Source organism: Neovison vison, chromosome 3 (genome assembly GCF_020171115.1).
Source record: "Neovison vison isolate M4711 chromosome 3, ASM_NN_V1, whole genome shotgun sequence".
In the NCBI taxonomy this organism is placed as follows: Eukaryota; Metazoa; Chordata; class Mammalia; order Carnivora; family Mustelidae; genus Neogale; species Neogale vison.
Window position 1 is genome coordinate 234,038,463 of NC_058093.1, and position 26,915 is coordinate 234,065,377.

At 41.3% G+C, this 26,915-nt stretch overlaps 1 protein-coding gene across 2 annotated transcripts; it reads left to right on the forward strand.

Annotated features, from left to right (window-relative positions):
• Positions 1-3,300: 3,300 nt before the first annotated feature.
• Positions 3,301-26,812, forward strand: ANAPC7 (anaphase promoting complex subunit 7). 2 transcript variants are annotated; one of them, XM_044244295.1, is made up of 11 exons: positions 3,301-3,496; positions 7,939-8,125; positions 11,087-11,206; positions 14,470-14,581; positions 15,012-15,165; positions 15,888-16,030; positions 18,320-18,437; positions 18,975-19,171; positions 22,832-23,056; positions 24,182-24,332; positions 25,941-26,812. In XM_044244295.1, the coding sequence occupies exons 1-11, from the start codon at positions 3,396-3,398 to the stop codon at positions 26,128-26,130; spliced, it is 1,698 nt and encodes a 565-aa protein (XP_044100230.1). In that variant the 5' UTR covers positions 3,301-3,395; the 3' UTR covers positions 26,131-26,812. The 2 variants fall into 2 exon arrangements, with proteins under 2 accessions (XP_044100230.1, XP_044100231.1); XM_044244296.1 differs by lacking the exon at positions 3,301-3,496 and adding an exon at positions 12,794-12,833 and having other exon boundaries at positions 8,039-8,125.
• The last annotated feature ends 103 nt before the right edge of the window (positions 26,813-26,915 follow it).

The following is a 26,915-nucleotide window of genomic DNA, read 5'->3' on the forward strand; positions in this document are numbered from 1 at the left end:
CAGGACCCCAGGATCATGACCTGAGCTGAAGGCAGTGGCCCAACCGACTGAGCCACCCAGCCATCCCTGTTTTGTTTTGTTTTTAAAGATTTTATTTATTTAAAAGAAAGAAACCACAAGCAGGGGGAGTGACAGGCAGAGGGCGAGGGAAAAGCAGACTCCCAGTGAGCAGGGAGCCTGATGCGGGACTTGATCCCAGGACCCCAGGAGCATGACCTGTCTTATTTATATATTTGAGAGAGAGAGTGAGAGAGAGAGAGAGCGAGCAGGAGCAGAGTGAGATGCAAAGGGAGAAGCAGACTCCCTGCTGAGCAAGGAGTGAGAGGCTCCAACCCAGGACCTGGAGATCATGACCTGAACTGAAGGCAGACACTTAATGACTGAGCCACCCAAGCATACCTAGCTGTGGTTTTAATTTAAAAATATTTCAAATGTATTAAACAGTATAACAGCAGGCATTTGTATAGGTTTTACTGTGTGCTAGCCATTACTTTAAGTGTGTTAGATACCATGATATATCTAGCATGTCTGACACCAAGAACAGGTCAATTTTTACATCCTCTCCATTTCTTTCTTCTTTTGGGGGGTAAACTTTATTTATTTATTTATTTATTTAGAGGTTTTTGAAAAAGTTTTTTTTTTTTAAAGATTTTATTTATTTATTTGACAGAGAGAAATCACAAGTAGATGGAGAGGCAGGCAGAGAGAGAGAGAGGGAAGCAGGCTCCCTGCTGAGCAGAGAGCCCAATGCGGGACTCGATCCCAGGACCCTGAGATCATGACCTGAGCCGAAGGCAGCAGCTTAACCCACTGAGCCACCCAGGCGCCCCTGAAAAAGTTTTTATTTATTTATTTGACAGACAGAGATCACAAGTAGGAAGAGAGACAGGCAGAGAGGGTTGGGGGGGAAGCAGGCTTCCCGCTGAGCAGAGAGCCTGATGTGGGGCTCGATCCCAGGACCCTGGGATCATGACCTGAGCAGAAGGCAGAGACTTGAACCCACTGAGCCACCCACGCACCCCTTTAACTTTATTTTTTAGAGCAGTTTTAGTTTCCAAGCAAAATTGAGTGGGATATACAGAGAGTTCTCCTTTACCCTCTATCCCACACATGCACAGCCTCCACACTGTCAACATCGCACACCACCGTGGTACCTTGTTACAACTGACATAACTACATTGACACATCACTATCACCCCAAGTCCATAGCTTTATTGTTAGGTTGCCCTGACTGTTGTACATTCTGAGTTTTAATAAATGTGTAATGATATATGGGCCACTACAGTATCATACAGTAGTTTCACTGCCTTAAAAAATCCCCTCTGCTCCACCTATTCCTCCTGCCCTTCCAAATCCTGGAAACCAATGATCTTTTCATTGTCCTCAGTTTCATCTTTTCCAGAATGTCATGTAGTTGGAATCACAGTATGGAGCCTTTTAAGAATCGCTTATTCCACGTAATAGTATGAATTTATATTTCCTCCATGTCTTTTCACAGCTGTGCTGCAGCAATTGACAAACCTGTTTATATTGCCTATGGAACACAAATATGCAAAGATGATCAGTTTTTTTAAAAGAATTTATGTATTTATTTGACAGAGATCACAAGTTAGGCAGAGAGGCAGGCACAGAGAGAGAGAGAGAGAGGAGGAAGCAGGTTCCCCGCTGAGCAGAGAGCCTGATGTGGGACTCGATCCCAGGACCCTGAAACCATGACCTGAGTTGAAGGCAGAGGCTTAACCCACACTGAGCCACCCAGGCGCCCAAGATGATCAGTTCTGAGTCACTGACAAACTTGTAGAAACTGTATCATTCATTTCTTTACCAATCCAATATGTAGGATAAAAGTTCTTAAAATACATTTTTTGTAATTTAAAAAGTATTCATCTCTTACCCTTTGTACTGTAATACTGGTTTTATTTTTAATTAAAAAATTTACTGGCATCTTTATTTTTTTTCTAATGGACCACAAACTAGCACCATATTTAGATGAAGTTTAAAGTTTAATAAGATAATATTTTCTGTTCCTTTTCTGGCTATTACTAGTTATTTTATTTCAGGATTATTACTGAAAGTACTTTGTCTTAACAGAGAGGTGATGGTCAAGAGAATGAAAAGACAAATCACAGACTGGGAACAAATATTTATAAAACATATATCTGATTAAAAAAAAACTACTATCAAAGATATGCAAAGAACCCTTAAAACTCAACAATAAGAGGGGCGCCTGGGTGACTCAGTGGGTTAAAGCCTCTGCCTTCTGGTCAGGGTCCTGGGATCCAGCACCGCATCAGGCTCTCTGCTCAACAGGGAGCCTGCTTCCCCGTCTCTCCCTGCCTGCTTCTGCCTACTTGCGATCTGTCAAATAAATAAAATCTTAAAAAAAAAACAAAACCGAAACAAACAAACAAAAAAAAAAACACGACTCAACGGTAAGAAAACGATCAACCCAGGGACACCTGGCTGACTTAGAAGAGCATGCAACTTTTGATCTTGGGGTTGTGAGTTTCAGCCCCACGTGGGATATAAAGGCTACCTAAATAAAACTTTTTAAAATAGAACAAACAAACAAACAAACCATGAACAACCCAAATTTTAAAAATGGGCTAAAGATCTGAGTAGATATCTCACCAATTATAATCTATAGATAGCAAATAGGAAAAGCAACCTCATACGTCATTAAGGAATTGCAAATTAAAACAGTAAGTTACTACTACACAGATATTAGGATTCCCAAAACGCAACCTAGCCTTTATTCACTCTGAGCTCGTGAGTCATTTTAAAAGGTAAAAATACGCCCTTTTGCACTCAAGGATTCTATGCATAGGGTGAAAAGCCTGATTCCTGCAGGAACACAGAACACCTGAGAGAAGGGGGCGTGGTGCCTTCAGCCTAGTGCGCAAGCCCGACTGTAAAAGCAGTTAGGACTGCCCCTAGCGCCTGATTAAAAATATTTAACTCCAGCAGTTGGAAATACCTCCAACTATATTGAATTACTTATGGTAAGTGACCATACGTTTTTATTAATTTTTGAGACAGAAATTTCTCTCCGAGTCATCTTATTTCAATTGAGCATGTATTCATACTGAAGGGCCTTTTGCCCGATTGAAAGCCCTCAGTAGTTTGCAGCTTAGAGAGACATCCATTAGCTAAAACTAAACAAAATAAAACAAAACCTCACAACCAAATCATTCCACTTCATAGGGTACCTGGGGAAGGAACGGAGTTTTTTTTTTTTCCCTCAGGCACTTCAGTAGTTGCCTGTTTTCCTGGGGGCAGTGCCGCTTGTGGACCTCATGGACCCCGGCGAGGCCGCCATTTTGGAGTCTTCCCTAAGGAGCTTCTACCGGCTTTTCGCGCCGCTGCCGCCGCTGCCCGCGGCCTCGCCGGGCAGGATGAATGTGATAGACCACGTGCGAGACATGGCGGCCGCGGGACTGCACTCTAACGTGCGGCTCCTCAGCAGCTTGTTACTTACAATGAGTAATAACAACCCGTGAGTTGAGGGGGGGAGCGGCCTGGGGCTGAGGAGAAAGCGGCGCCGGTTTGGGAGCGGGGTGTGAGGGGCCCTGGGAACTGGCGACCGCGGGCCTCAGCTGAGACTTCGGTGTCCGTGACGGCATCGTCGGGCGGAGCCGATGTAGGAACGCAAGTTGAGTTACTCTGCGCTGTGCCATACGTTGGGATGAGCTCCCTGAGGGGGAGGTGGCGAGCGGCGGCTTCGAGAAATGGAAGGCGGAGGCCATGAGGGCGAGCTTGGCTAGGGTTTCCCGAAAGTTGTGAGCGGAGGGTTTCCTGAGGCACCTGTCGCCGGGCACCGCGACGGTCACTCCTCTGGACCGACTCCTCTCTCCCTGTCTCTTTCCCGAAGAACGTTTTCTCGCTCGCCGCAGCTCCAAGAAGCCCACCCAGTCTTGTACCTTCCCCCCCATCTGAGATGGACTTTTCTCCTTGAGTATGTCAGAAGGGTCCACGTTCTGGCCTCCAAAACCCCTGAAAACAGGAGACTCCTTTGATGGGCGGGAGTGGCGCCCTTTTAAGGACACGCAGGGCCCCTTTCTTGCTCTCAGAGCCGCCGTTTATTAACTCTAATGATGGATGCAGCACAGGGCTGTTTGCAGCCTTGAGTGTCCGTTGCTCCCCTGCTTACATTCCTCCATTGTACTTAAGTTAAAGTTCCTTCCCATGGCCTCGGAGGCCAAACATTTTTCTCCTGGCCTCATTTCATGTCCTCGGCTCACTGTGCTTCGGCCTTGCAAGCAGTTCCTTCTGTTACTTGAATCCACCAGGCTCGTTCTTTTTTTTTTTTTTTTTTTTAAGATTTTTATTTATTTGACAGATCACAAGTAGGAAGTAGGCAGAGAGAGAGAGGAGGAGGAGGAGGCAGGCTCCCTGCCGAGCAGGGAGCCCGATGTGAGGCTCGATCCCAGGACCCTGGGATCATGACCCGAGCGGAAGGCAGAGGCTTTAACCACTGAGCCACCCAGGCGCCCCACCAGGCTCCCCACCAGGCTCGTTCTTAACTCAGGGCTTTGCGTTTGCTGTTTGTCTTGGAGCCCTCCTCGTCAACGATCTGTATCCTCGGTCAGGTTTCAGCTCAGATATCCCCTCCTAGGGAACAGCGTCTGTAACTCAGAATTGCCCCGTTACTCTCGCTATTCCATCCCTTTGCCCTGTTCTGTATTCTGTATCTTTCAGGTGTGCAGGAGTGTTAATTGTATCAATATATTTTGAAGTGATCACAGTAAGTCTAGTTAACATTCATCACCACATGGTTAAACTTTTTTTCTTGTGGTGATAACTTTTAAACATTTTATTTTTATTGATTTGAGAGAGAGAGAGTGGGAGAGTGAGTAAGTTTTTGGGGGGAAGAGCGAAGGGAGAGGGACAGGCAGACTGCACTGAGCCCAGAGTCCAAATCAGCTGATGTCACAGCCCAGAGATCATGACCAGGGCAGAAATCCAGAGTCTGATGCTCAACCAATTTTAGCTACCTAGGCGGCGGAGAACTTTGAGATCTGTATTCTGCATCCCTCTTAACGCCTAAGGCAGCCAGCACAGTGCCTTTTTGCAGTGAGCACTCATGTTTATTGAACATGCTAAGGAAGTATGTACGACCTTAGGGAGGTAAAGCTGTCCAAATTTACACATTTAGTATGTGGAGGAGCCATGATGTCTGGGCTTTGGTCCTTGTGATTTTGAAAACTTTAACACTGACCCACCGCAGTCTGCTAGTTCTAAGTGGCATAATTGAATTTTCTTACTTATTTATTTATTTATTTATTTGATAGACAGAGATCACAAGTAGGCAGAAGGCAGGCGGGGTGGGGGGAAGCAGGCTCCCCGCTGAGCAGAGAGCCCAAAGCGGGGCTCCATCCCAGGACCCTGAGACCATGACCTGAGCCGAAGGCAGAGGCTTAAACCACTGAGCCACCCAGGCGCCCCGCATAATTGAATTTTCTACTCAGGGTGGACCCATTTGGATTTGGCATGCTCTAGAAGCTGTCTAGGTCAGAAAGGAGAAGCCCCTTAAGTGCCTGTAATGCAGCTGCTGCTGCTCTCTTATTTCCATTCGTGTACCTCTGGGTCTCACTATGTGAGACCCATCATTTCACCACTTAGTGCTGACAGTAAGGAGCCCTGGTCTCTTTCAGCCTTCTCTGTTTATTCTGGAGCCTTTCAGTTGGTTTTGAGTGATTGGTCAAGGCACACTCCATCATTGGCATTTATGACTAGTTAGTCATTACTCTTGGTTTTTGAAAATGTTCCAGGATAATAGCAGTTTAATCCTCTGACTCGGTTTAGCCCATATTTCTTTCTGTTAGGTTAAACTGGCATTTTCCTAGACCTAGGGAGGTCAGTTTAAATTCTGACCTTTACTGTGCATTATTAGGTGTTCTTACTGAATTAGCACGATACACAGTAAGAAAAATTCAAACAGTATAGAAGAGGTATACATGTAAGTGTCTCTCTGTCCCTGAGTCTTGAACCTCACCCCACCATTTCCATTCTCCAGAGGCAACAACCGGTAACAGTTTCTCCTGTATACAGGAGAAACTGTATCATTCCAAAGATCATTTATGGGTGCATAAGTAGACATGTGTTACAGTATATAAATATCTCAGTGCTTTCTCTGAGTGTAGTAATATTTTCTGTCAAATCTTATTTCTCAGTAAATATGTAGAATCAGAGGTGGAAGAGATCTTAAGTATCTGGACTATACCTTTAGTCCTTGAATTTCCTTCATAATTTTATATCCTATGTTTAGTCTAGCTATCCTTTTTTTTTTTTAAGATTAAAAAAATTAAGATAAAATTGACATACCATTAGATTCATTCTTTCAAAGAATACATTTCTGTGGTTTTGAGTATATTCACAGAGTTGTACAACTCACCATATATATTCCAAACATTTTCATTATCCCCAAAAGAAACCCCGTATCTGTTAGTAAGCCCCCCTAATCCTACTTCCTCCAGTCCCTGGAAACCAGTAATCTCTGGTATCTATTCTTGAGTATCCTTCATTTGTTGACAATTAACTGTTTACAGATTTGACTGTGACTGTTATTTCATTTTAAGTGGCTATAGCTTTCACCTGTCAAAGAAAAACATGTAAATTCCTCTTAATTTGGCAGGAGTCAGGGCATTGAGGGAGGGGCCTGGAATTGGAGATTAAAAATATATGTGTTTCCCATTAATAATGGTGGCCAGCTTGGAGGCAGTTAATAATGGTTATGAGCAGTGTTCAACATTAATGAAAAAGTTTTGAAACATTGTTTTACACTGTCCTTAAACCCCTAGACTCGAGGAGATTAAAATTCTTTTAATGTTAATAAAGTTAGTTTTGGGGCTTCTGGGTGGCTCAGTTGCTTGGTTGGGCATCTGCTTTCGGATTGGGTCAAGAGTGATCCCAGGATCCTGGGATCGGGGGCCATCTTGGGCTCCCTCCTCGGCAGGGAGTCTGCTTCTCCCTCTCATTCTGCCTCTGTGCTCTCTATCTCAAAAAATAAGTAAGAAGTCTTTAAAAAAAATTTTTTTAAAATAAAGTTTACTTTTGTATATAAAATTTTTAAAAACTTTAATTAAATAGGGCTAATCCTCTTTCTATCCTATTCTATCCCATTGGCTTATCCTATTCTGTTCTCATTCTTTTTTATATTCCCATCTTCAGTATTTAAAGAATTTTCAGTTCCTTTGAAACCTGTTTTTGTTCAGCACTTTCCAAAAAATGTTTCAAAACAGTGAGGTTTCACTTTTCCAGATTCTTCAACCCTTCTTTGGTAGTATCAGTTAAACCATTGTGATTTCTCTCCTTTGTCTATATTATGCTAAGAATTGGTGCCAATATAAGTAATGTGATTATATATCAAACTATTAAGAAGACTCTGATGGGGGCACTTGGGTGGCTCAGCTGGTTAAGTGTCCAACTCTGGGTTTCGGCTAGGTCATGATTTCATGGTCGTGAGATTGAGCCCTGCACCAGGCTTCACACTAAGCTTGGAACCTGCTTAAGATTCTCTTTCTTTCTTCCCACTCCACTTGTGTATGCTCGCACACTCGTGAGGACACACAGATTCTCTCTTTTTAAAAAAAGTAAAGAGGGTTTGGGCTAAAGGGGAGGAGATATATAACATTTCTCTTTGTATATCTCCATATTATTGAATTTGATTTAGAGGTATCATTACTTTTACAGTAAATAAAGAAGAAAAGTGTATTAAAACTAATTTAAAGCAGTTGCCTAGATGTATTGACCACATTAGCATAGAGTACAACCCTCACGCCTCTCATTTTAGGGACTAGCACTTAAGGTACAGTGACTTTTGTAAACTGTCGTTACATAAGGGTTTATGCTAGACTTATGTGGGTAGATACTAAGGAGGGTGTCTTATTAACATTTCAAAATAACCCATGTAGGGGGTATATTTTCTTTGTTTTCTAGTGAGTTATTCTCCCCATCTCAGAAGTACCAGCTTTTGGTGTATCATGCAGATTCTCTCTTTCATGATAAGGAATATCGGAATGCTGTGAGTAAGTATACCATGGCATTACAGCAGAAGAAAGCCCTGAGTAAAACTTCGAAAGTGAGACCTTCAACTGGTAATTCTGCATCTACTCCACAAAGTCAGGTAAATGGAGATGGAATTCTGATTTTTTTTCCTTCGAGAGTGAGAGAGACTGAAAATTTACAAGACTGCTGATCAGATGTAGAAGATAGAAAAATAAGTAATTTTAAAGGGGAGCTGGCTGGAGAAACAAAGATGAAAAATCAGTTAGATGCAAGAATGCGGAATTCATTCTGGATGAATCTAAAAATAGAGTTAAACAATTATATGGGTTCACTGAAGTTCTGCATTGTTCCTTTTATACAAACAGTTTTCAGAATCTAAACTTTTTAAATTTAAAGTACAACTTTATTTTTAAGATTTTATTTATTTATTTGACAGAGAGAGACAGTGAGAGAGGGAACACAAGCAGGGGGAGTGGGAGAGGGAGAAGCAAACCTGCTGAGCAGGGAACCCGATGCAGGGCTTGATCTAGGATCATGACCTGAGCAGGAGGCAGATGCTTAACGACTGAGTCACCCAGGTGCCCCAGTACAACTTTTAAAATGTAACTCAGTTTTTAGGATTGTGAGTCCTTAGGGAAATTTATGGGAAATATTCTAAGAATTCTACAGTTTTAGTAACTTGATAATTGAATAAATGAAGGGGAAAATTGTAATTATACAGAGTTCTCCGATTTGACAGGATTATCCTGTTGCTAGTAATTAATCTTAATAGACTCATGGGAGGTTTACAAGGTATATGATATAACCAATGCTGCTTTTTGCAGCAGTTTGTAATGATAAGAAGCAAAAGTTTTCATCAGTGGGGTCTAGTTAGAGCATAGCCATAAGATAGAATGTGTTGGAGCTATTACTTAAATGAAAAATGAGATAAAGGTGGTGCACATGCTGGTTTGGAAAGAACTATATATATTAGTAACGAAATGAGGTTTGAAGAAATGTTTCAGTACTTTCTGTTTAAAGGGGATAGTTTATAGATATATAAATATATCCTGGTATATGCATAATACACACACACGTAATACGCGTGAAAGATTTTGCGTGTTTGAAGGAAAGCAATTTCACAGTGGAAAGATTTGGGGAGAGGGAAACTTTAACCTTGCAATTTGTTTTTTTTGTTGTTGTTGTTGTTGTTGTTGTTTTTAAAGATTTTATTTATTTATTTGACAGAGATCACAAATAGGCAGAGAGGCAGGCAGAGAGAAAGGAGGAAGCAGGCTTCCTGCAGAGCAGAGAGCCCGATGAGGGGCTCAGTCCCGGGACCGTAGGATCATGACCTGAGCCGAAGGCAGAGGCTTTAACCCACTGAGCTACCCAGGCACCCCTAGTTGCTCTATTTTTAAAGCCTCTAGATTTTCATCTTGTTGTCTCCTTATGTAAACCCTTGTTTTTTATTGTTAAAGAGTTGATTGCCAGGATTTTCTGTTTTATTTATTTTATTTTTGTTTATTTTATTTTTAAAATTTATTTGTTTGAGAGAGAGAGAGTCAGAGGGAGACAAGCAGATTCCCCAGGCAGCAAGCCTGGTGCTGGACTCTCTCCCAGGACCCTGAGGTCATGACCTGAGCCGAAATCAGGAGTCAGACTCTTAGCCAACTGAGCCACCTAGGCACCCCTGTTTTATGTTTTCAAAGTAATCTGTATGCCCAATGTGGGGCTCAAACTCACAACCTCAATATCAAGAGTTGTATTCTCCACTGACTGAGTCAATGAGGTGTCCCCCCAGGATTTTCTGTTTTCTGGCACTGAATGGATGTCATGTATATTATCCACATTAGGGTCATTCATAAAAGTAGCTAACTTTTTAGAGTTTTCAGTGTGCCAAGCACCATGCTAAACCTTTTATGTTAATAATCTTTAAGGAATTTTTTTGACCTCACATTAAACTTAAAAAAAAATTTTTTTTTAAGTTTTTGTTTTAATTCCAGTTAGTTACCTTTACAGTATCATATTAGCTTCAGGTATACAGTAAGTAATTCAACACTTGGATACGTCACCCTGTTCTCTTCACGACTTAATGCTCATTGCCTATTTAACCCATTCCCTCACCTCCCTCCCCTCTGGTAATTATCAGTTCTCTATAATTAATCTAAGGAATTTTTTTTTTTAATCTAAGGAATTTTTTAAAAAATTAAGACACAGTGTCATAAAATTAACAATTCCAGAACATTTTTATCACCCAGGAAAATTCCCATGCCTGTTACCTCCTCTGTAACTTGCCTCTGGGACTCACTAGCCCCTCTGTCTCTATGGATTTGTATGTTCTGGTCATTTTGTAGGAATGGAATCATAAACATGTGACCTTTTGTGTCTGGTTTCTTTTACTTTAGTATAATGTTTTCAGATTTGATCCATGTTATAGCATGACTCAGTTCTTCGTTCTTTCCTTTTTATTGCCAAGTAATACTCCATTTGTATGGGGATGCCTGGGTGGATCAGTCAGTTAAGCATCTGCCTTTGGCTCAGGTTATGATCTCAGGGTCCAGGGATCAAGCCTTTAGTTGGACTCCCTACTCAGTGGGGAGTCTGCTTCTCCCTTTCTCTCTGCTCCTTCCCACCCATTCGTGCTCATTCTTGCTCTCAAATAAATAAATCTTAAAAAAAATACAGCATTGTATAGATATGCCATATTTTGGGTATTCTTTAGTTGATGGGCATTATTTCCCCCTTTTTGTCTGTCATTATAATGTTGGTATGGACATTTGTGTGCAGGTTTTTGTTTTTGTTTTTTTAAAGTAGTCTCCATGCTGTGCATGGAGCCCAACGTAGGGCTTGAACTTATGACCCTGAGATCAAGACCTGAGCTGAAATCAAGAGTGAGCGGCTTAACTGATGGAGTCAACCAGGTGCCCCAACATTTGAGTGTAGGTTTTTGTGCAGACATAGGTTTTCAGTTCTCTTGGCTATATGTGCAGGAGCAGAATTCCTGGGTCATATGGTGACTCTATGTATGTATAACATTTTAAAGAACTGCCATACTGTTGAAGTAGTATTTTGAAGAGATGTTTTCACTGCCTCTTAGTGTCTTCCATCTGAAATTGAAGTGAAATACAAAATGGCTGAATGTTACACAATGCTAAAACAAGATAAAGATGCCATTGCTATACTTGATGGGATCCCTTCAAGACAAAGGACTCCCAAAGTAAGTTGAGTTAACAATTTGTTACATAATATTCTCCTGCCCGGTCCTTCCAACCCACTTCCTCCTTGTTTTCTCCATGCCTAGGGAGTCCATCTGAACATTTTACTCTTGACTCACTTTGTTCCCCTGTTAATGGAGTGGATGAGGTTCAGAGAGATAGAAGAATTACTTTCTTATGAAACCCTGAAAATTCAGCTGATGGAAATAATAGCTGGAGAATACTACAAGTGTTCTTCATTCTATGGTATCTTACCAGAGGAAATAATAATTTGCAAATGCTTCCATGTGGCAGTGGTTCTTTTTTTTTTTTTTTTTGCAATGGTTCTTTTTTTTAAAAAACCTCATCTTTTGCATGCTGTAGGTATATGCAGATGCACCTACAGCATGATAATGATAATTGATAGTGAATGAGCTTATCAATCCTTTTGTTTTAAAATCCAAGATTACAAAATCTTTATGTACTTATGTGTATGTGGGATATATATTTGTGTTTGATTTGGCAACATATTACAATCAATGGAATACCTTCTGCCGAAATCAAGAGATCTGGTATCTTGTCTGAGGCCATACAAGCTGTGAACGGTGTAGTGTGAACTTGGGCAAGTTACCAATCTGAACTTTTACTTTTTTTTAATTTATAAAATGAGGTTAATAATACTTTTCTCTGCTGACCTTTGGAAAAATAAATAAGTTCATATGTGAAAGAGTACTTTTAAAAATACTATTCTATAAGGAGTATCATATCGGGTATCTTTGATTACAGTTTGTTTTGAGTCCAGGTTAGACAAACAGTGAGAATCCTTGCTCTTAGTATTGAATTCACATCAGTAGTTAATACTCTAACATATGCTCTCATGTCGCCTGCCTTCCTCACTTCACTAAAGACCCATTCGGTGCAACTTTTGCTTAACAGTGAATTTTATATGTAAAAATGTCTCTGTACCTCCTCCTGCCCTTAAAAGGAGCCCAAGCAGTGGTGTATTCGTGTTTTTTCACCTAAGTGTTGCTGAGTTTTAAAGTAACCAGTCAAACTTGACGAGAATGTGTTTAAGCATCTCCTTATATTGAGAATTTATTTACTATTTTCTGAGTATCTTAAAAACTAAGCTATTTCCTAGTTTTTTTTTATGCTAGTAAGGACATTTGGAAGCATATTATAGACCAACCTGTTTCATAATGAGCTTGGATGCTATATACTAAGTGGTTTTCTGATACACTATGAAAGATTTATCCCAAGTATTTTTTTGTGTGTGTATATGTGTAGAGTGTCTTCCTTTTGGAAGATGCCGTTTTGATTATAAACTTGAATGATGCCTTTTCCTTATCATATTGGAAATGTACCACAGTTTCCTCAATGACTTGAGAGTGGGGACATTTTTTGAAAATGAGTAATGGCAAATAAACTCAGTTTGTGGTATCCAGCACTTTGGTGTTTAAAGCTGTGTTTTAAGAGGGACTAGCGGAATCCACATTTGTGAGGAGTACATATCCATCATTCTGTAGAGCTGTTGTAGCCAGGAACAAACAAAGATGTGTGCCTCAAACATAAACCTATAATATTTACAGTTTTTCTTTCTTGTCCGTTAGGGAGTTAACTGGCTTCTCAGTCTGTGTAAAGGACAAGGAAGTGAGTCAAAATACGTCTAAATGAACGTCTGTTAATGTATGGTAAACACCACCACACATTTCTTCACATTTTAAAGGAAAATTCCAGTGTGAGATTATTATATCTTGGTAAATCTTCAACTTTTAAGAGTAAACATATCAACATACCATTTCTCACTTATTTTTAAGAAAAAGATGACTGCTTGTGTTTATAACTGGTGGAATGTGGCTTTGTGATGTTCCCAGGTAAGGGTCTGTCTTAAAAATAATTGACTTTCTCATAGGTAGTATTTAAAACTCATTTTGAAATGACAGGTAGTCTAAAGGGAATTTTAATATTTGTTGAGACAGATGGTCTCTTGGTCATAGTTAATAACAAGCAGTCAAGAAAGGATCTTAAATTTAACCTTTTATTCTTTTCAAGTATTGACACTAGTACTGGAGTTTTCCTTTAAGTATTTTCTTTTGCATTTTCAACATAGTCTGAAATGGAAAAGCTGAGGCCAAATAAAGTTTTATGTTTAGTATTTCATTTATTTCATTATTTGAATCATCAGTATGGATTAATGCCATACTAGATTGTTTTTATACTGTAAGTCATAATTAGAGCAGATGTTTTTCATCTTCAGAGCCACTCTTTTAAATAAAAATCTGGCGTACCAGGCTACAAATAACCGAAGAGATTGGGGATTAGCTTTTTGTGTGTGTCCTCATGTTGATTGCTTCCTTAGGTTAATGATCTGGCAAACACTGCTATGTTTAAGATCTGTTAATTTTAAATTGGAATGTTCTTTTTTTTTTCTCTCTCTCTGTACTATTAAGAAGATCATTTACTTTCCCTGTAACTTCTACGTTCTTTGAAACTTTTAGGTTTTCTTAGATTTTCCTTGTGTTTTCAGAAAGGGTTATTTTAGAAGAGCTCTACTGAGTAACAAATTTGAATTGCACTAAAAATGCATTTACTGGATTTAAATGATGTAGCTAATCTCTGGATAATTGTACCTCCAGAGGTCAGTTAGAGTTTAATTTTTGTAGCATCACTTGGATGAGTCAGATAGTACCTGTGGGTCTGTGCTTTCAGTGTTAGAAAGGCTAGAGTCTAACTGCTAGAATAATTGTCAGAGAGAAGCCAAGTATTTAATTCTGTATCTGTCATTTTCTTTTTGGGGAAAATTCATCTGACTTTTCTTAACAAACTACTTTAGGAATTCCTCATTTTCTTATGTGTTGATATTAATTGTATTTAAATTATGTAAACTTGAGCACTTCTAGGGTAATTCATCTTCTGTCTTAAGATCGAAAGAATCAAGGTAATTAGAATTGTGTAACATTTCTCAAATAAATATTACTCCCATCTCCAGAGGCAGCATCTTTGGTCCAGATAGTACAGGACCTTTTGGTTGGGTAAGTGAGAGGAATTTGATTTTCTTCTTAGAAATGGGAGGACGTAGGAAAAGCGAAGGTAGTGATTTCCTCTGGTTTGAAGAATTTTATTTACACGGGGAAATATTTTTTTAATTCCACAGGGCTGTGGGTAGATTTTTCCAGTAAAAAGTAGAATAGTAGCTGGTAATAAAAAATCAGGTCTTAATTGATGGTGAGATATTTTCTTTGCAATATACACTTATCTTACTGTCTTTTGTTTTTGTTTATTACAGATAAACATGATGCTGGCAAACCTGTACAAGAAGGCTGGTCAGGAGCGCCCTTCAGTCACCAGCTATAAGGAAGTGCTGAGGCAGTGCCCATTAGCCCTCGATGCCATACTAGGTACAGATCATTCTCAGTCTATTTCTATGGATTGTTTACTCTCTGAGTTGGTAGTTCTCACTCTTAGCTGTACATTAGAATCTGTACATGTCAAGGGCACCTGGCTGGCTCAGTTGGAAGAGCTTGTGACTCAATCTCGGGGCATGAGTTGAAACCCCATGTTGGGGGTAGAGATTATTAAAAAGGTAAATTAAAAAAAAAAAAAATTTTCCATGCCTAACTTCCAGAGAGTAATTCAGTAGACTACTGTTGTCATGTGTTTTTCACAAATCAAGAAATGTTAAATTATGGTGGTTTTGTTATCTGCATCTTGCTTAGAATAGGGAAAAGGTGTTACCTTGTAGCCAATGGAAAGAGTAGCCTAATACTTCTTGCATTGTGGAAGAGGGATGCTAAGCTTTACTTATTTTTCGTTTTTTTGTTGGATTAGGTTTGCTTTCCCTTTCTGTAAAAGGCGCAGAGGTGGCATCGATGACAATGAACGTGATCCAGACTGTGCCTAACTTGGATTGGCTCTCTGTGTGGATCAAAGCATATGCTTTTGTGCACACTGGTGACAACTCGAGAGCAATCAATACCATCTGGTGAGAGCCACAAAGTTAATTCAGTGTTCTTGAGGCCCTTTCCTTCATGCAGATCTGGTATAAAATAGAAATTAGCAAAATAGAAATATGAGATGCTTATTTCTTGGTGTTGCAGCCTGTTGTCCTCTGGCTTGGTTTAGTCTTTTAATATACTTACTGGTCCTAAGGGTAATAATTTGTTTTGAGGACCTGTTAAATGTAAACTTCGACCTAGTTCAGCTCTGTATTTGCAAAAGTGGTAACCCTCGCACAGCCAGCTGCCTTAGTTGTCATGCTGGAACCTGGAAGAACATCTTTTTGGATGTCCCAGAAGCGTAGATTGCAGCATCTGACTTGGGTTGCCTCTTTACGTCTGGGATTTTCTTTCTAGTCAGGTAAAGTCCTAATCCTTGGACTTTGTGTTTTGTGTTATGCAAAGTCACTTTTGAATGACATTACATTTAGGACCATATTGTCCTCTGAAAACCTGCAGCTAGAAGGTTCTTTCTAGGTAATGAGAGAAATTTCTGCTTCATTCTATATATTGGCTTACTGTGTATAACTTTCTTTAAATCAAGCTCAGAATAAGAAAATCTAGTGTATACTGTTTGTTTGAAAAGCTTTTTATTATGAAAAATGTCATATATATACAAAAGAAAATAGTGCTTATATGCTGTCACCCAGATTCAGAAACTAAGAGGATGCATAATAAATCTTAGGGGTCAATGTTTAATATTTTGAAGTTCACTAGAGAAAAAGTCCTTATTGCGTGATAACGTGGACCTGCTGGGAAGCTTAGCAGATCTGTACTTCAGAGCTGGAGACAATAAAAACTCTGTCCTCAAGTTTGAACAGGCACAGATGTTGGATCCTTATTTGATAAAAGGTAAGTAATTTTTGAGGCTTGGTGGAAGTGGCTGCAGAGGGGAAGTTCAGCAAAAAAAGGGCAGACAATGTAGAGTAATATTCTGATACCATTTTTCATAGAAATATTTTGTGAAACTTATTTTAGTAGCCTTTTACCTTTTTTAGGTCTGCTACATGTCTCTAACACTTGAGTACTTCCATTTTGAGCAGTTGTTTTTGCTTGAACTCAAGCGTCATTTCCAGGCAGATCATTATTTGGCTCTTTTTCTTTTAGGAGGGGTAATAGCCCTTCTTTATGATTTATAAATTTATGATGTGCCTGAGATTTTGGATGGCATCCCCAAAACCCCAAAATATCCTTTAGGGCATTTAGCTTTACTGTGTCCTTAGTATACTTAAAAGAGTGTAAGTGAACAGGCAATAATAAAGTAATGAGGTGACTAAAGGAAGTAATTAATCATTGGTCTCAAAGATTGTAGCTGAAGGGGTGAGCCGTAGGGACTTCAAAGGGATGAGTGTCCAGTGCCTGGCAGTGAGTGACAGGTAGTGGGAAATATGGTCTGATAGGTAGGCTGGAATCTGCTTATGAAGTCCCAAAAGAGGCCATCAGAAAAATATGGCCTAGTGATAGTTGTTAGTCCTGGAGACTCTTAAGCCATGAGAACTACAGAGCAGGGAGATGAGAGAACAGATCCAGAAATATGAAATTGTTTGCCCAAGGTTTTGAGACCCTCCTGCCTAGTGCTTATTTCTCTTCTCTGAGTTGTCTGTGCCCATGATGAAAATGGTGTGTTAAACATACTAGTCTGGGTGTGGTTGGCAGCTTGGAGTTGAAAGCTCAGGCCCAAGTTTGAGGCCAGCAGGGAGTATTGCAGTAATCCTGGCAAGAGAGACATTTTCCTCGGAGTCTGAAGGGATAACAAGGAATGAAGGGGGATAGTGGTAAGAGATGGGTGACATCAAGCATGGGACCCTTTTTATTGAGCAGGAGTAAGAATAAGGAGGGAGTAGGGTGATCTTAAATCATCTGGACTCCAAAAAGAACTAGGTGCTTTTTTCTGGGATAGGCTACTTTTTCTGAGACTAACCAGCATATTAAGTGTGCACCCTGGACTGTATCTAGGTTTCTTGAAAAGAAATTACATGAAGCCTTTTTGGGCCCTTTCTGGTTTTGAGTTAGGATAACTGTATATCATGTCACAGGTTGTAGGGACAAACAGTTCCCCAAAATATTGACTTTCAAATTGTGAGTTGTGGATCCTTCTCCTCCTTTGCTTTTTAAACTTTTTGGATGTGTTTTGTCTTTTTTAATAGTCTTTTTTTTTTTTCCCCTCTGGTCACCTGGGTGGCTCAGTCGGTTAAGAGTCTGCCTTTGGCTCAGGTCATGATCCCAGCATCCTTGGAGCAAGCCTGCATCAGGCTCCTTGCTCAGTAGGGAGCCTGCTTCTCCCTCCGCCCGCTGCTCCCCTTGCTCCTCCTTATTTAAAAAGTCATTTTTTTAAAAATTTTAAGATTTATCTGTCTCTTTTTTTTAAGGATTTTATTTATTTATTTATTTATTTATTTGAAAGAGAGACAGTGAGAGAGCATGAGAAGGGAGAATGTTGGAGGGAGAAGCAGACTCTCCATGGAGCAGGGAGCCTGATGTGGGACTCGATCCCAGGACTCTGGGATCATGACCTGAGCTGAAGGCAGTCACTTAACCAACTGAGCCACCCAGGCGCCCCATTACTGTCTATTTTAGAGAGGGAGAGAGAGCCTACAAGCCATAGTAGGGGGCAGAGGTTGAGGGAGAATCTCAAGCAGACTTCCTGCTGAGCACAGAGCCTCATGTGGGGCTTGATTTCAACCATCCTGTGACCATGACGCGAGCCGAAATCCGAGAGTCAGACTCACAACTGACTGAGCCACTCAGGTGCCCCTTTATTTTTTTTTTTTAAAGATTTTATTTATTTATTTGAGAGAGAGAGACAGTGAGAGAGAACACGAGCGAGGAGAAGGTCAGAGAGCGAAGCAGACTCCCCATGGAGCTGGGAGCCTGATGCGGGACTCGATCCCGGGACTCCAGGATCACGCCCTGAGCCGAAGGCAGTCGTCCAACCAACTGCGCCACCCAGGCGTCCCCTCAGGTGCCCCTTTAATAGTCATATTGTAGGAAAGTGGGAATGCTAGTAGGAAGAGCTCATCCTGGTGGAAAGGGCTCAGAACATGCTGGAGCTGGGGCTTGAGTGGGGGCTCTGATAAAGGCTGTTGCGCTTTTAATAAAGGACACCTGCTTTTTTAAAAAAAAAAGACTCTTCCTTTCCAGGAATGGATGTATATGGCTACCTCCTGGCAAGAGAAGGGCGGCTAGAGGACGTGGAGAACCTTGGCTGTCGCCTTTTCAATATTTCTGATCAGCATGCAGAGCCCTGGGTGGTCTCTGGGTATGTTTATGCGTTCTCTCTTCTCTCCAGTTTTCAGTACATTCTTTGGGAAATTGTGGTTCCTCCCAAATAGCATATAGGTTGAAAACACAAGTTTAAGAGATAATCAGAATTCAGATCACATTGACTTGGGACACATTAGTTACCTCACTGAGTCTTCTCGCAGACTTTCATGGACTAGGTGTCCACTGGGATAGTGCATCGAGCTCAGCACTGGAAGCCATCAGCGAACAGGCCAGAAGCTGCTGCTTTGTTATTTACTGTGGCTTTACAGATTCTTTGAATATCTCTCACTTGATAACATATCCAGATATCAGGTTCTTTCCCATAATTTTTCCCTTCCATATCAGTATTTCCCCTCCAGAATAAATATTTAGATTTTCTTGGTTTTGTCTCTCCTGCCTGCTAATATCTCAGGTTAAAGCTGTAAGTGTGCTTTGTAATAAGGATCATGTAGAGGACCTTCTGTTTGGTTTTGAATGAAGTTTCTTTACCATTTTCTCTCAGGTAATGTTGCTTTTTTTTTTTCCCCTCCAGGTGTCATAGCTTTTATAGCAAACGCTACTCTCGGGCCCTCTATTTAGGGGCAAAGGCCATTCAGCTGAACAGTAATAGTGTTCAAGCTTTGCTACTTAAGGGAGCAGCACTTAGAAACATGGGCAGAGTCCAAGAAGCAATAATCCACTTTCGGGAGGCTATACGGCTTGCGCCTTGTCGCTTAGATTGTTACGAAGGTAAGATGAAAAAGATGAATGATGTGAATCTGTAGGTGTGTAGCATTAACGCTCACGTGGAAGATTTTAATTTTTTTTTTTTTTTTTTTGAGAAAGAGCGCATATGTACTCACTAGTTCTTTCTGGGGGGGAAGGGGCAGAGAGAGACAGAGAATCTTTTTTTTTTTTTTTTTTTTTTTTTTTTAAATTTTATTTATTTATTTGACAGAGAGAGATCACAAGTAGGCAGAGAGGCAGGCAGAGAGAGAGGAAGGGAAGCAGGCCCCCCGCCAAGCAGAGAGCCCGATGCGGGACTCGATCCCAGGACCCTGAGATCATGACCTGAACCGAAGGCAGCGGCTTAACCCACTGAGCCACCCAGGTGCCCCCCCCTTTTTTTTTTAAAAGATTTTATTTCAGAGAGAGAATCTTTTTTTTTTTTTTTTTTTTAAAGATTTTATTTATTTATTTGACAGAGAGAGATCACAAGTAAGCAGAGAAGTAGGCAGAGAGAGAGGAAAGCAGGCTCTCCGCCCAGTGGAGAGCCCGATGTGGGACTCGATCCCAGGACCCTGGGATTATGACCTGAGCCGAAGGCAGCGGCTTAACCCACTGAGCCACCCAGGCGCCCCTCAGAGAGAGAATCTTAAGCATGGTCTACACCCAGCGTGGGGGCTTGATCTCACAACCCTGAGATCATGACCTGAGCCAAAATCAAGGTTTTTTTTTTAAGATTTATTTTTTATTTGACACAGAGTGAGAGAGGGAACACAAGCAGGGGGAGTGGGAGAGGGAGATGCAGACTCCCCACTGAGCAGGGAGCCCAATGCGGAGCTCCATCCCAGGGTCCTGGGATCGAGCCCCGCATCGGGCTGTCTGCTCCGCGGAGAGCCTGCTTCCCCCTCTCTCTCTCTCTGCCTGCCTCTCCGCCTACTTGTGATCTCTGTCTGTCAAATAAATAAATAAAGTCTTTAAAAAAAAAAAAAATCCTCATGCTACCAGTACTACGAGTACTGCCAGTACTGTAATGAGTACTACCTAAATCAGAAATCCAGTACTAAATCCAGTACTACCTAAGTCAGAATATTGCAGTTGGGAGATGGGCACTGATATTTTTTTGAAGACCCCAGGTAATGCCAATATGTGGTCAAGTTTGCATTACACATTTTAAAATTCATTTAGGACTTTCACTGGACCTTTAGAATTTTTTTTTTTTTTTTTCATTCTCTTTTCCTGGTTTTTGGTGAAGGAGTAGTTAGGGTTTTTTGGTCCTATTTTTATTTCTTAAACATGGCCCACTCCTTAATGTGAGTCTATGCTGGCACTGTGCTAGATCGCTTAGTTATGTCTTTATTCTTTTTTAATAGTTGTTTTACCTCGGCCAGAAATGTTACTCAAAGGGTAACTTCATATCCATATGACAGTGTTGGTTGTGGGAACTAGTCAGTTCATTGTGACCTCCTGAGTGGGCACGATCACGGTCCAACTTTGTTTTGTTACGTACTATTTTAAGTTCATGTGAACTGACCCTAGGAGTTCAGAGGAGCTATGCCAGCTTCAGCAACATTTGGTGACTCAGTCACAGATGTTAAAATAGATCATATAAGATGCATTTCCTCCAAAGCATATTTTTGTGAGAATTTAAAAATAAACCCAGGAGTCTAAGAGTGATTTGCTCTTAACAGTAAGATGAGTTCAGATTTGAGGAAATTTGAAAGTTGGGTAAAGAACAAAATCTGCTTAGATAGAGAACTATGTGTATTGCGGGTTTATTCTTAAAGTATCCCCAGCAAACCATTTTTTTGGTTCCAGATTAAATTTTTGATCCTAAAACTAACTTCCTAGTCTCTCAGCTGTTTTTATCACGCTAATTCCTTTCTACTGCATGCCAGTTTCACAAGAGCCCAGGAGTACAGTTAAATAGCGAACTCCATGATGCTTGGAAAGAGTGATGGTTAGAGTCATTGGGAGCAGAGGACTTTCTCCAGGTTCTCCAGATTACGCTCTCTGGTGCTTCTTGCAGCCTCTAGCCAAGCTTCCTTTATTGGTGGAGGCATTGGAGTCGTGAAGAACATTCCTTCCATTTCCTTCTGAAGCTCTAAGAGGGCCGTTAGCAGGGAAATAAAACTGCTCAGTAGTTGCAAACAACCATATTCTTTTGTTGTTGTTGTTTTAAATTATTTCTTTATTTGACAGATCACAAGTAGGTAGAGAGGCAGGCAGTAGGGGAGGGGGCCTGCCTCCTAATGAGTAAGGAGCCTAATGCAGGGCTCGATCCCAGGACTCTGAGATCATGACCTGAGCTCAAGGCAGAGGCTTAACCCACTGAGCCACCCAAGTGCCCCTAAACAACCATATTTGGAACCCAGCACATTGGCCCGAAGAGTTAGCACCATAGTGTGCGGCAGATGTGCACAGATGTCATAAATGCTGCTAGGGCGGAGGAGTGCGCAGACAGAATCTGCCGGGGGTGCGTGGGTTTGGGTTTAAGCTGTTTTTCTGTTTTGATGAGAGCTTTGTGTCAAAAAGTACTTCCTCTGTTCTCAAGTTGTTGGCAAGAAGAGTTGAGAGTTGTCTCTGCTTGAAGTGTCCCCGTTGGGCATCTTGTTGTGGGTGTGGTAAGAGGCAGAAGCTGCCAGTCTCGGTGTATTTGGTACATCTGATAAGCGTTTTCCATCTAGGTTAGGGAAACCCTCAGCAAATGTCTTTTGAGATAACTTTTATGTTTCAAATGAAAACCTGTTCTTAGGTTGCTCCCTAGGTCCATTAGTACAAATTACACTAAAATAGTAGTCTTGTAGATTTGGACATTCACTTGCAACTGTCATTTCTCCACGTAAGCCTAGGACTAGAGGTGACTGGATACAGCCAGAAATTAATAGCTCGCTAAGAGGCAATGGAACCGGGCGCCTGGGTGGCTCAATGCATTAAGCCGATGCCTTCGGCTCAGGTCATGATCTCAGGGTCCTGGGATCGAGTCCCGCATCGGGCTCTCTGCTCAGCAGGGAGCCTGCTTCCATTCCTCTCTCTGCCTGCCTCTCTGCCTACTTGTGATCTCTCTCTGTCAAATAAATAAATAAAATCTTTAAAAAAAAAAAAAAAGAGGCAATGGAACCATATGCTTTGTTGTCAGTATCATCTCTGTTTCAAGTAATGATTAAGGTCATGGTTTTTTTTTTTTTTTTTTTTTTAAGATTTTATTTATTTATTTATTTATTTGACAGAGAGAGAGAGAGAGATCACAAGTAGGCAAAGAGGCAGGCAGAGAGAGAGGAGGAAGCAGGCTCCCCACTGAGCAGAGAGCCCGATGCGGGGCTCGATCCCAGGACCCTGGGACCATGACCTGAGCCGAAGGCAGAGGCTTTAACCCACTGAGCACCCAGGCGCCCCTAAGGTCATGTTTATTCCTCTAACATTCAGCTGGGCTGCCTACCTTCTTTATTTTACTTATACCTGTTTGTTTCCTTTGCTAACTAAAGGTGCCTTTGCAGTGCATGCAGCCTTTTTCTACATCCCCTTAAGTGCTCTGAGGAGCACTTCTTATTCCATCTCCGTACTCTCTAATGTCATCAGTTTTCCCCTAGCCTGCCCTTTGTCTGAAGCTTTGCAGTTTGGAAGACTGTCAGTTGGAAGCATTGCTTAGAATGGTAGTATGGTTAAACTTTCTTTAAATTTTTTCAGGTCTCATTGAATGTTACTTGGCTTCCAACAGCATTCGCGAAGCAATGGTAATGGCTAACAACGTTTACAAAACTCTGGGAGCAAATGCACAGACCCTTACCCTTTTAGCCACTGTTTGTCTTGAAGACCCAGTGACACAGGAGAAAGCCAAAACTTTATTAGATAAAGCCCTGACCCAAAGGCCGGATTATATTAAGGCTGTGGTGAAAAAAGCAGAACTACTTAGTAAGTGTATCTTATTTACTTCCCTTCTGTTGTTATTTGTATAAAACCTGGTTTCATTTGGATTTCCTGGTCCCAGCTGGTTACAGATGACCAGACAGGTGTGTGCCTTTTGTAGCAAGTTTGGTGTGAATTGGTTTATATTTAGCACAACCAAATGTAGATGGTTTAGACTGGCTTGGATTGGCAGTGACTCACTTTTTGAGTGGCTCAAACCAGCTGTACTTGGTTGGTACCTGTTCAGCTCACTTTGATCTGGTTTTGGTTGTCCTGAACTAGTTTGGGCTGAATAGAACTGGTTTTATTTTTTTTTTATTTATTTATTTTTAAATGATTGGATGTGCATGCTATTTTTTTTTTTAAGATTTTATTTATTTATTTGACAGAGAGAGATCACAAGTAGGTAGAGAGGCAGACAGAGAGAGAGAGGGAAGCAGGCTCCCCACTGAGCAGAGAGCCCAATGTGGGACTTGATCCCAGGACCCTGAGATCTTGACCTGAGCCAAAGGCAGCGGCTTAACCCACTGAGCCACCCAGGTGCCCTAGAACTGGTTTAAGCCAGCTCGAACAATTTCGACCCATCTGGATTTGCTTATGACTTTCCTTTTTAGTCCTGATTTATGATGAAATCCTGGGTGTGGGCTAGTTTGGTAAATGCATTTTGGCTTTTTGTTTGAACTTAGTTTAAGAGTATAATTTAAAAACTCAGATCTCAGGCTCCATGTTTCTTTTTTTTTTTTTTTTTTTTAAGATTTTATTTATTTGACAGACAGAGATCACAAGTAGACAGAGAGGCAGGCAGAGAGAGAGAGGAGGAAGCAGGCTCCCCACTGAGCAGAGAGCCCGATGCGGGACTCGATCCCAGGACCCTGAGATCATGACCTGAGCCGAAGGCAGTGGCCTAACCCACTGAGCCACCCAGGCGCCCAGGCTCCACGTTTCTTAATGGAATAGGAAGTCATATAAACTTGTTCTTATTTCTTGCCATACCACTCTTCTCTTAAGGACATCTACAAAGAGATTATTGGATTTTGATCATTGTTGTGCTTTTGTTTATATAATTTGAGATGGGAGTATATTTTCAGAATGTTGTGTTAAGTAGGAAAATGAGGATCTTTTTCTTTTCAGGCAGAGAACAGAAATATGAAGATGGCATTGCTTTGCTGAGGAACGCACTAGCTAATCAAAGTGACTGTGTCCTGCATCGGATCCTAGGAGATTTCCTTGTAGCTGTCAATGAGTATCAGGAGGCAATGGACCAATATAGTATAGCACTAAGGTAGGCACTTAGCCTCCTATGGGGGGAAGGTCAATGAGGGGAAGAGGAGGCAGGGAACTATGTGATAGGAGTTCTGGAAACCCTTTTGTGCCCATGGTTGAAAACAGAGTAATAACAGTAATGGTAGAAGAGTTATTTGTGAGTACATAACTTCTTAAAAAAAAAAAAAAAGTCATAAAGCATATTATAAGCAACATTAAAGAACTGTTTCACTCATAACCAGCCCATACCACTATATCATCTGTTTTCATTTGTATAGATCATCTTCCTGGCTTTGCCCACACATAAACATATTTTTATAGGGTATATGTAGTATATATTTTATATTCTGCTTTTTCAAATCAAAAGTATTGTAAGTACTTTCCCATGTTTCTACTTACTGTAGTAACGAACTTAAGCGCTGAAGTTTGAATATTACCTTCACCTGTTATCTTGGGCAAGTTACTAACAAATTTGTCTATATCTACCTTATTAGGTATTAAGTGATTAAATGAGGATTAAATTATTATTCCATGTAAAGCTCTTAGTGCTGTGCCTGGTACATGGTAAATACTAAATAAATAGTGGTATTCTTACTGTTTAATATAGAAGTGATTTTTTTGAGGGTTGTCTGTGTGTCTGTAAGATTATGGTGAAGGCCTGTCTTTAATCGAGTCTGATCACATCCATTTATTTGTTCAGCACTTGAGCACCTGGCATCTCAGTAACCACTGGGTATGCTGCGATTCTGGGAACTCTGAGTCGCAGTCATGTAGACTGATCAATGTCACGTGCTAAGTGCTTTCATAGTAGTCTCTAGAAGGCAAGGTGGGATCCCAAGGGTGGGGAGCCCTGGGTATGGGTGAGAGTTGTATGGAGGGTTTCAGAGCTTACGAATCAATCTGTAGTTACATAAGAAGAGGTGGAATTTGCTAGCGACTGGACATCTCCTGGCCTTGGTGATAATCACAAAGGCTAGAGGAAGAATTGCTTAGAAGCCAAGTAAATAAATGTTCTGGAGACTCTGAACTTTGGGAATTTTGGCAAGTGTAGTGATTCTTAGCTGCTAAACTCACGTGCCCGAGTAGAGGTAGCTTTGGGTCCTGGGGTCTAACCTAGGAGCTGACAGATGTGTTCCATGGTAAGCATGACAATTTTGGTTGACTACTAAAATGCTGATGTGGTTAATTATATCATAAGAACATGAAACAACTTCACTCACAGAAAAATAAGTATTTTTTTTGTAACTTTGTAGCTTAAAAATCTGATACCGTTAAGAAATTACATTTGAATTTTTCTGTTAATGGTTGTTTGCTGCTTTTTCATTTGTGTTATCTAGTATTTTCCTCTAGCAGAATGCTGGGGTAAGAAGTGTGAAAATTTATAAGAAATACGTGGAGAAAAGTCAAACTGAGATTTCTAAAAATTAGGACAAGACACCTTTTTTCACTTCTAGTGGTGGACTCCCTCGATCTCGCCTGTGGAACCAGAGTTACTTGGAGAGGCCAGGCGTTAGCAGTTTCTCTGTGACTGGGTGGTCATTTCACTGCCGTGCCAGGGAGATGACGCATCAGCCAGCAAGAAGCAAGGCAGAGATTCAGGCCTCTCCTTTGTTTTGTTGTCCCCTAGTTTGGACCCCAATGACCAGAAGTCTCTAGAGGGGATGCAGAAGATGGAGAAGGAGGAGAGTCCCACGGATGCCACTCAGGAGGAGGATGTGGACGACATGGAAGGGAGTGGGGAAGAAGGGGACCTGGAGGGCAGCGACAGTGAGGCGGCCCAGTGGGCTGACCAGGAGCAGTGGTTCGGCATGCAGTGAGGCAGGCGGCAGCTCTCTGGCCACACTGGCCTGCCCTGCTCTGAGCACTTCCGTGGACTGAAGGAGCCCGGAGGAGCCCGCTCTCTGGGAGGACAATGATTCCGCATGTAATTGCAGGAGGGGTTTCTACCCCTTGCTCCATATTTCTAGTAGTGAATTCATTTTTAAAAACTGAGCCTGACCGACCTTCCATATATCTCTGTCCTCCCCTGCTCCAGTCAGGGAGGATCGAGGGAGCTCTCTGGGAGGCCTGCAGATGTGCCAGGGCTTCTGGGACAGAGTGCTTTTTATATAACTAATTTCTAAATCTGAAAGCTTGAGGAATAGACAGAGTTTTGTCTGTGACATTGTGGGTGAGTTTAAAGGAGTGACCTATCACCCAGAGCAAGAGTGTCCTTCCCCATGTCAGACAGCAGCATGGGCTGGCGCTTTCAGAGAGGGTTTCCTGTTCCGGAAATCATCATCCTGAGCTGTCCAAACTTCCCTAGTAACCTTGCTTCCTTCTGCAATGTTAGTAATGCCTTAAGCTGACAGTTGCTATTTTGCAGAACAATTTTCCTATTTGCTAATCTGGTAACTTGCCTATGAGCCTGGGCCGGATCTGAGAAAGGGGTGTGACCTAGAGCATGAACAGAGGCACACCTGGGGTAATTAACTAATAAAACTGTTTTTTGTACAGTAATGGTGTTGGGTTGATCAGAATGGAAGCCCTTTATAGATTCTTATTTTTCTTTTTTGGGGGGGTGGGGTTCTCTGATTCACAATGCATTGATTCAGCCCCAGAA

Excerpts from the sequence above, each read along its gene's own strand:
- ANAPC7 (XM_044244295.1), top strand. The coding sequence starts at position 3,396 with ATGAATGTGATAGACCACGTGCGAGACATGGCGGCCGCGGGACTGCAC. Across the intron at positions 3,497-7,938 it reads ACAATGAGTAATAACAACCC|TGAGTTATTCTCCCCATCTC; the intron begins GTGAGTTGAGGG and ends TTTGTTTTCTAG. Across the intron at positions 24,333-25,940 it reads CAATATAGTATAGCACTAAG|TTTGGACCCCAATGACCAGA; the intron begins GTAGGCACTTAG and ends GTTGTCCCCTAG.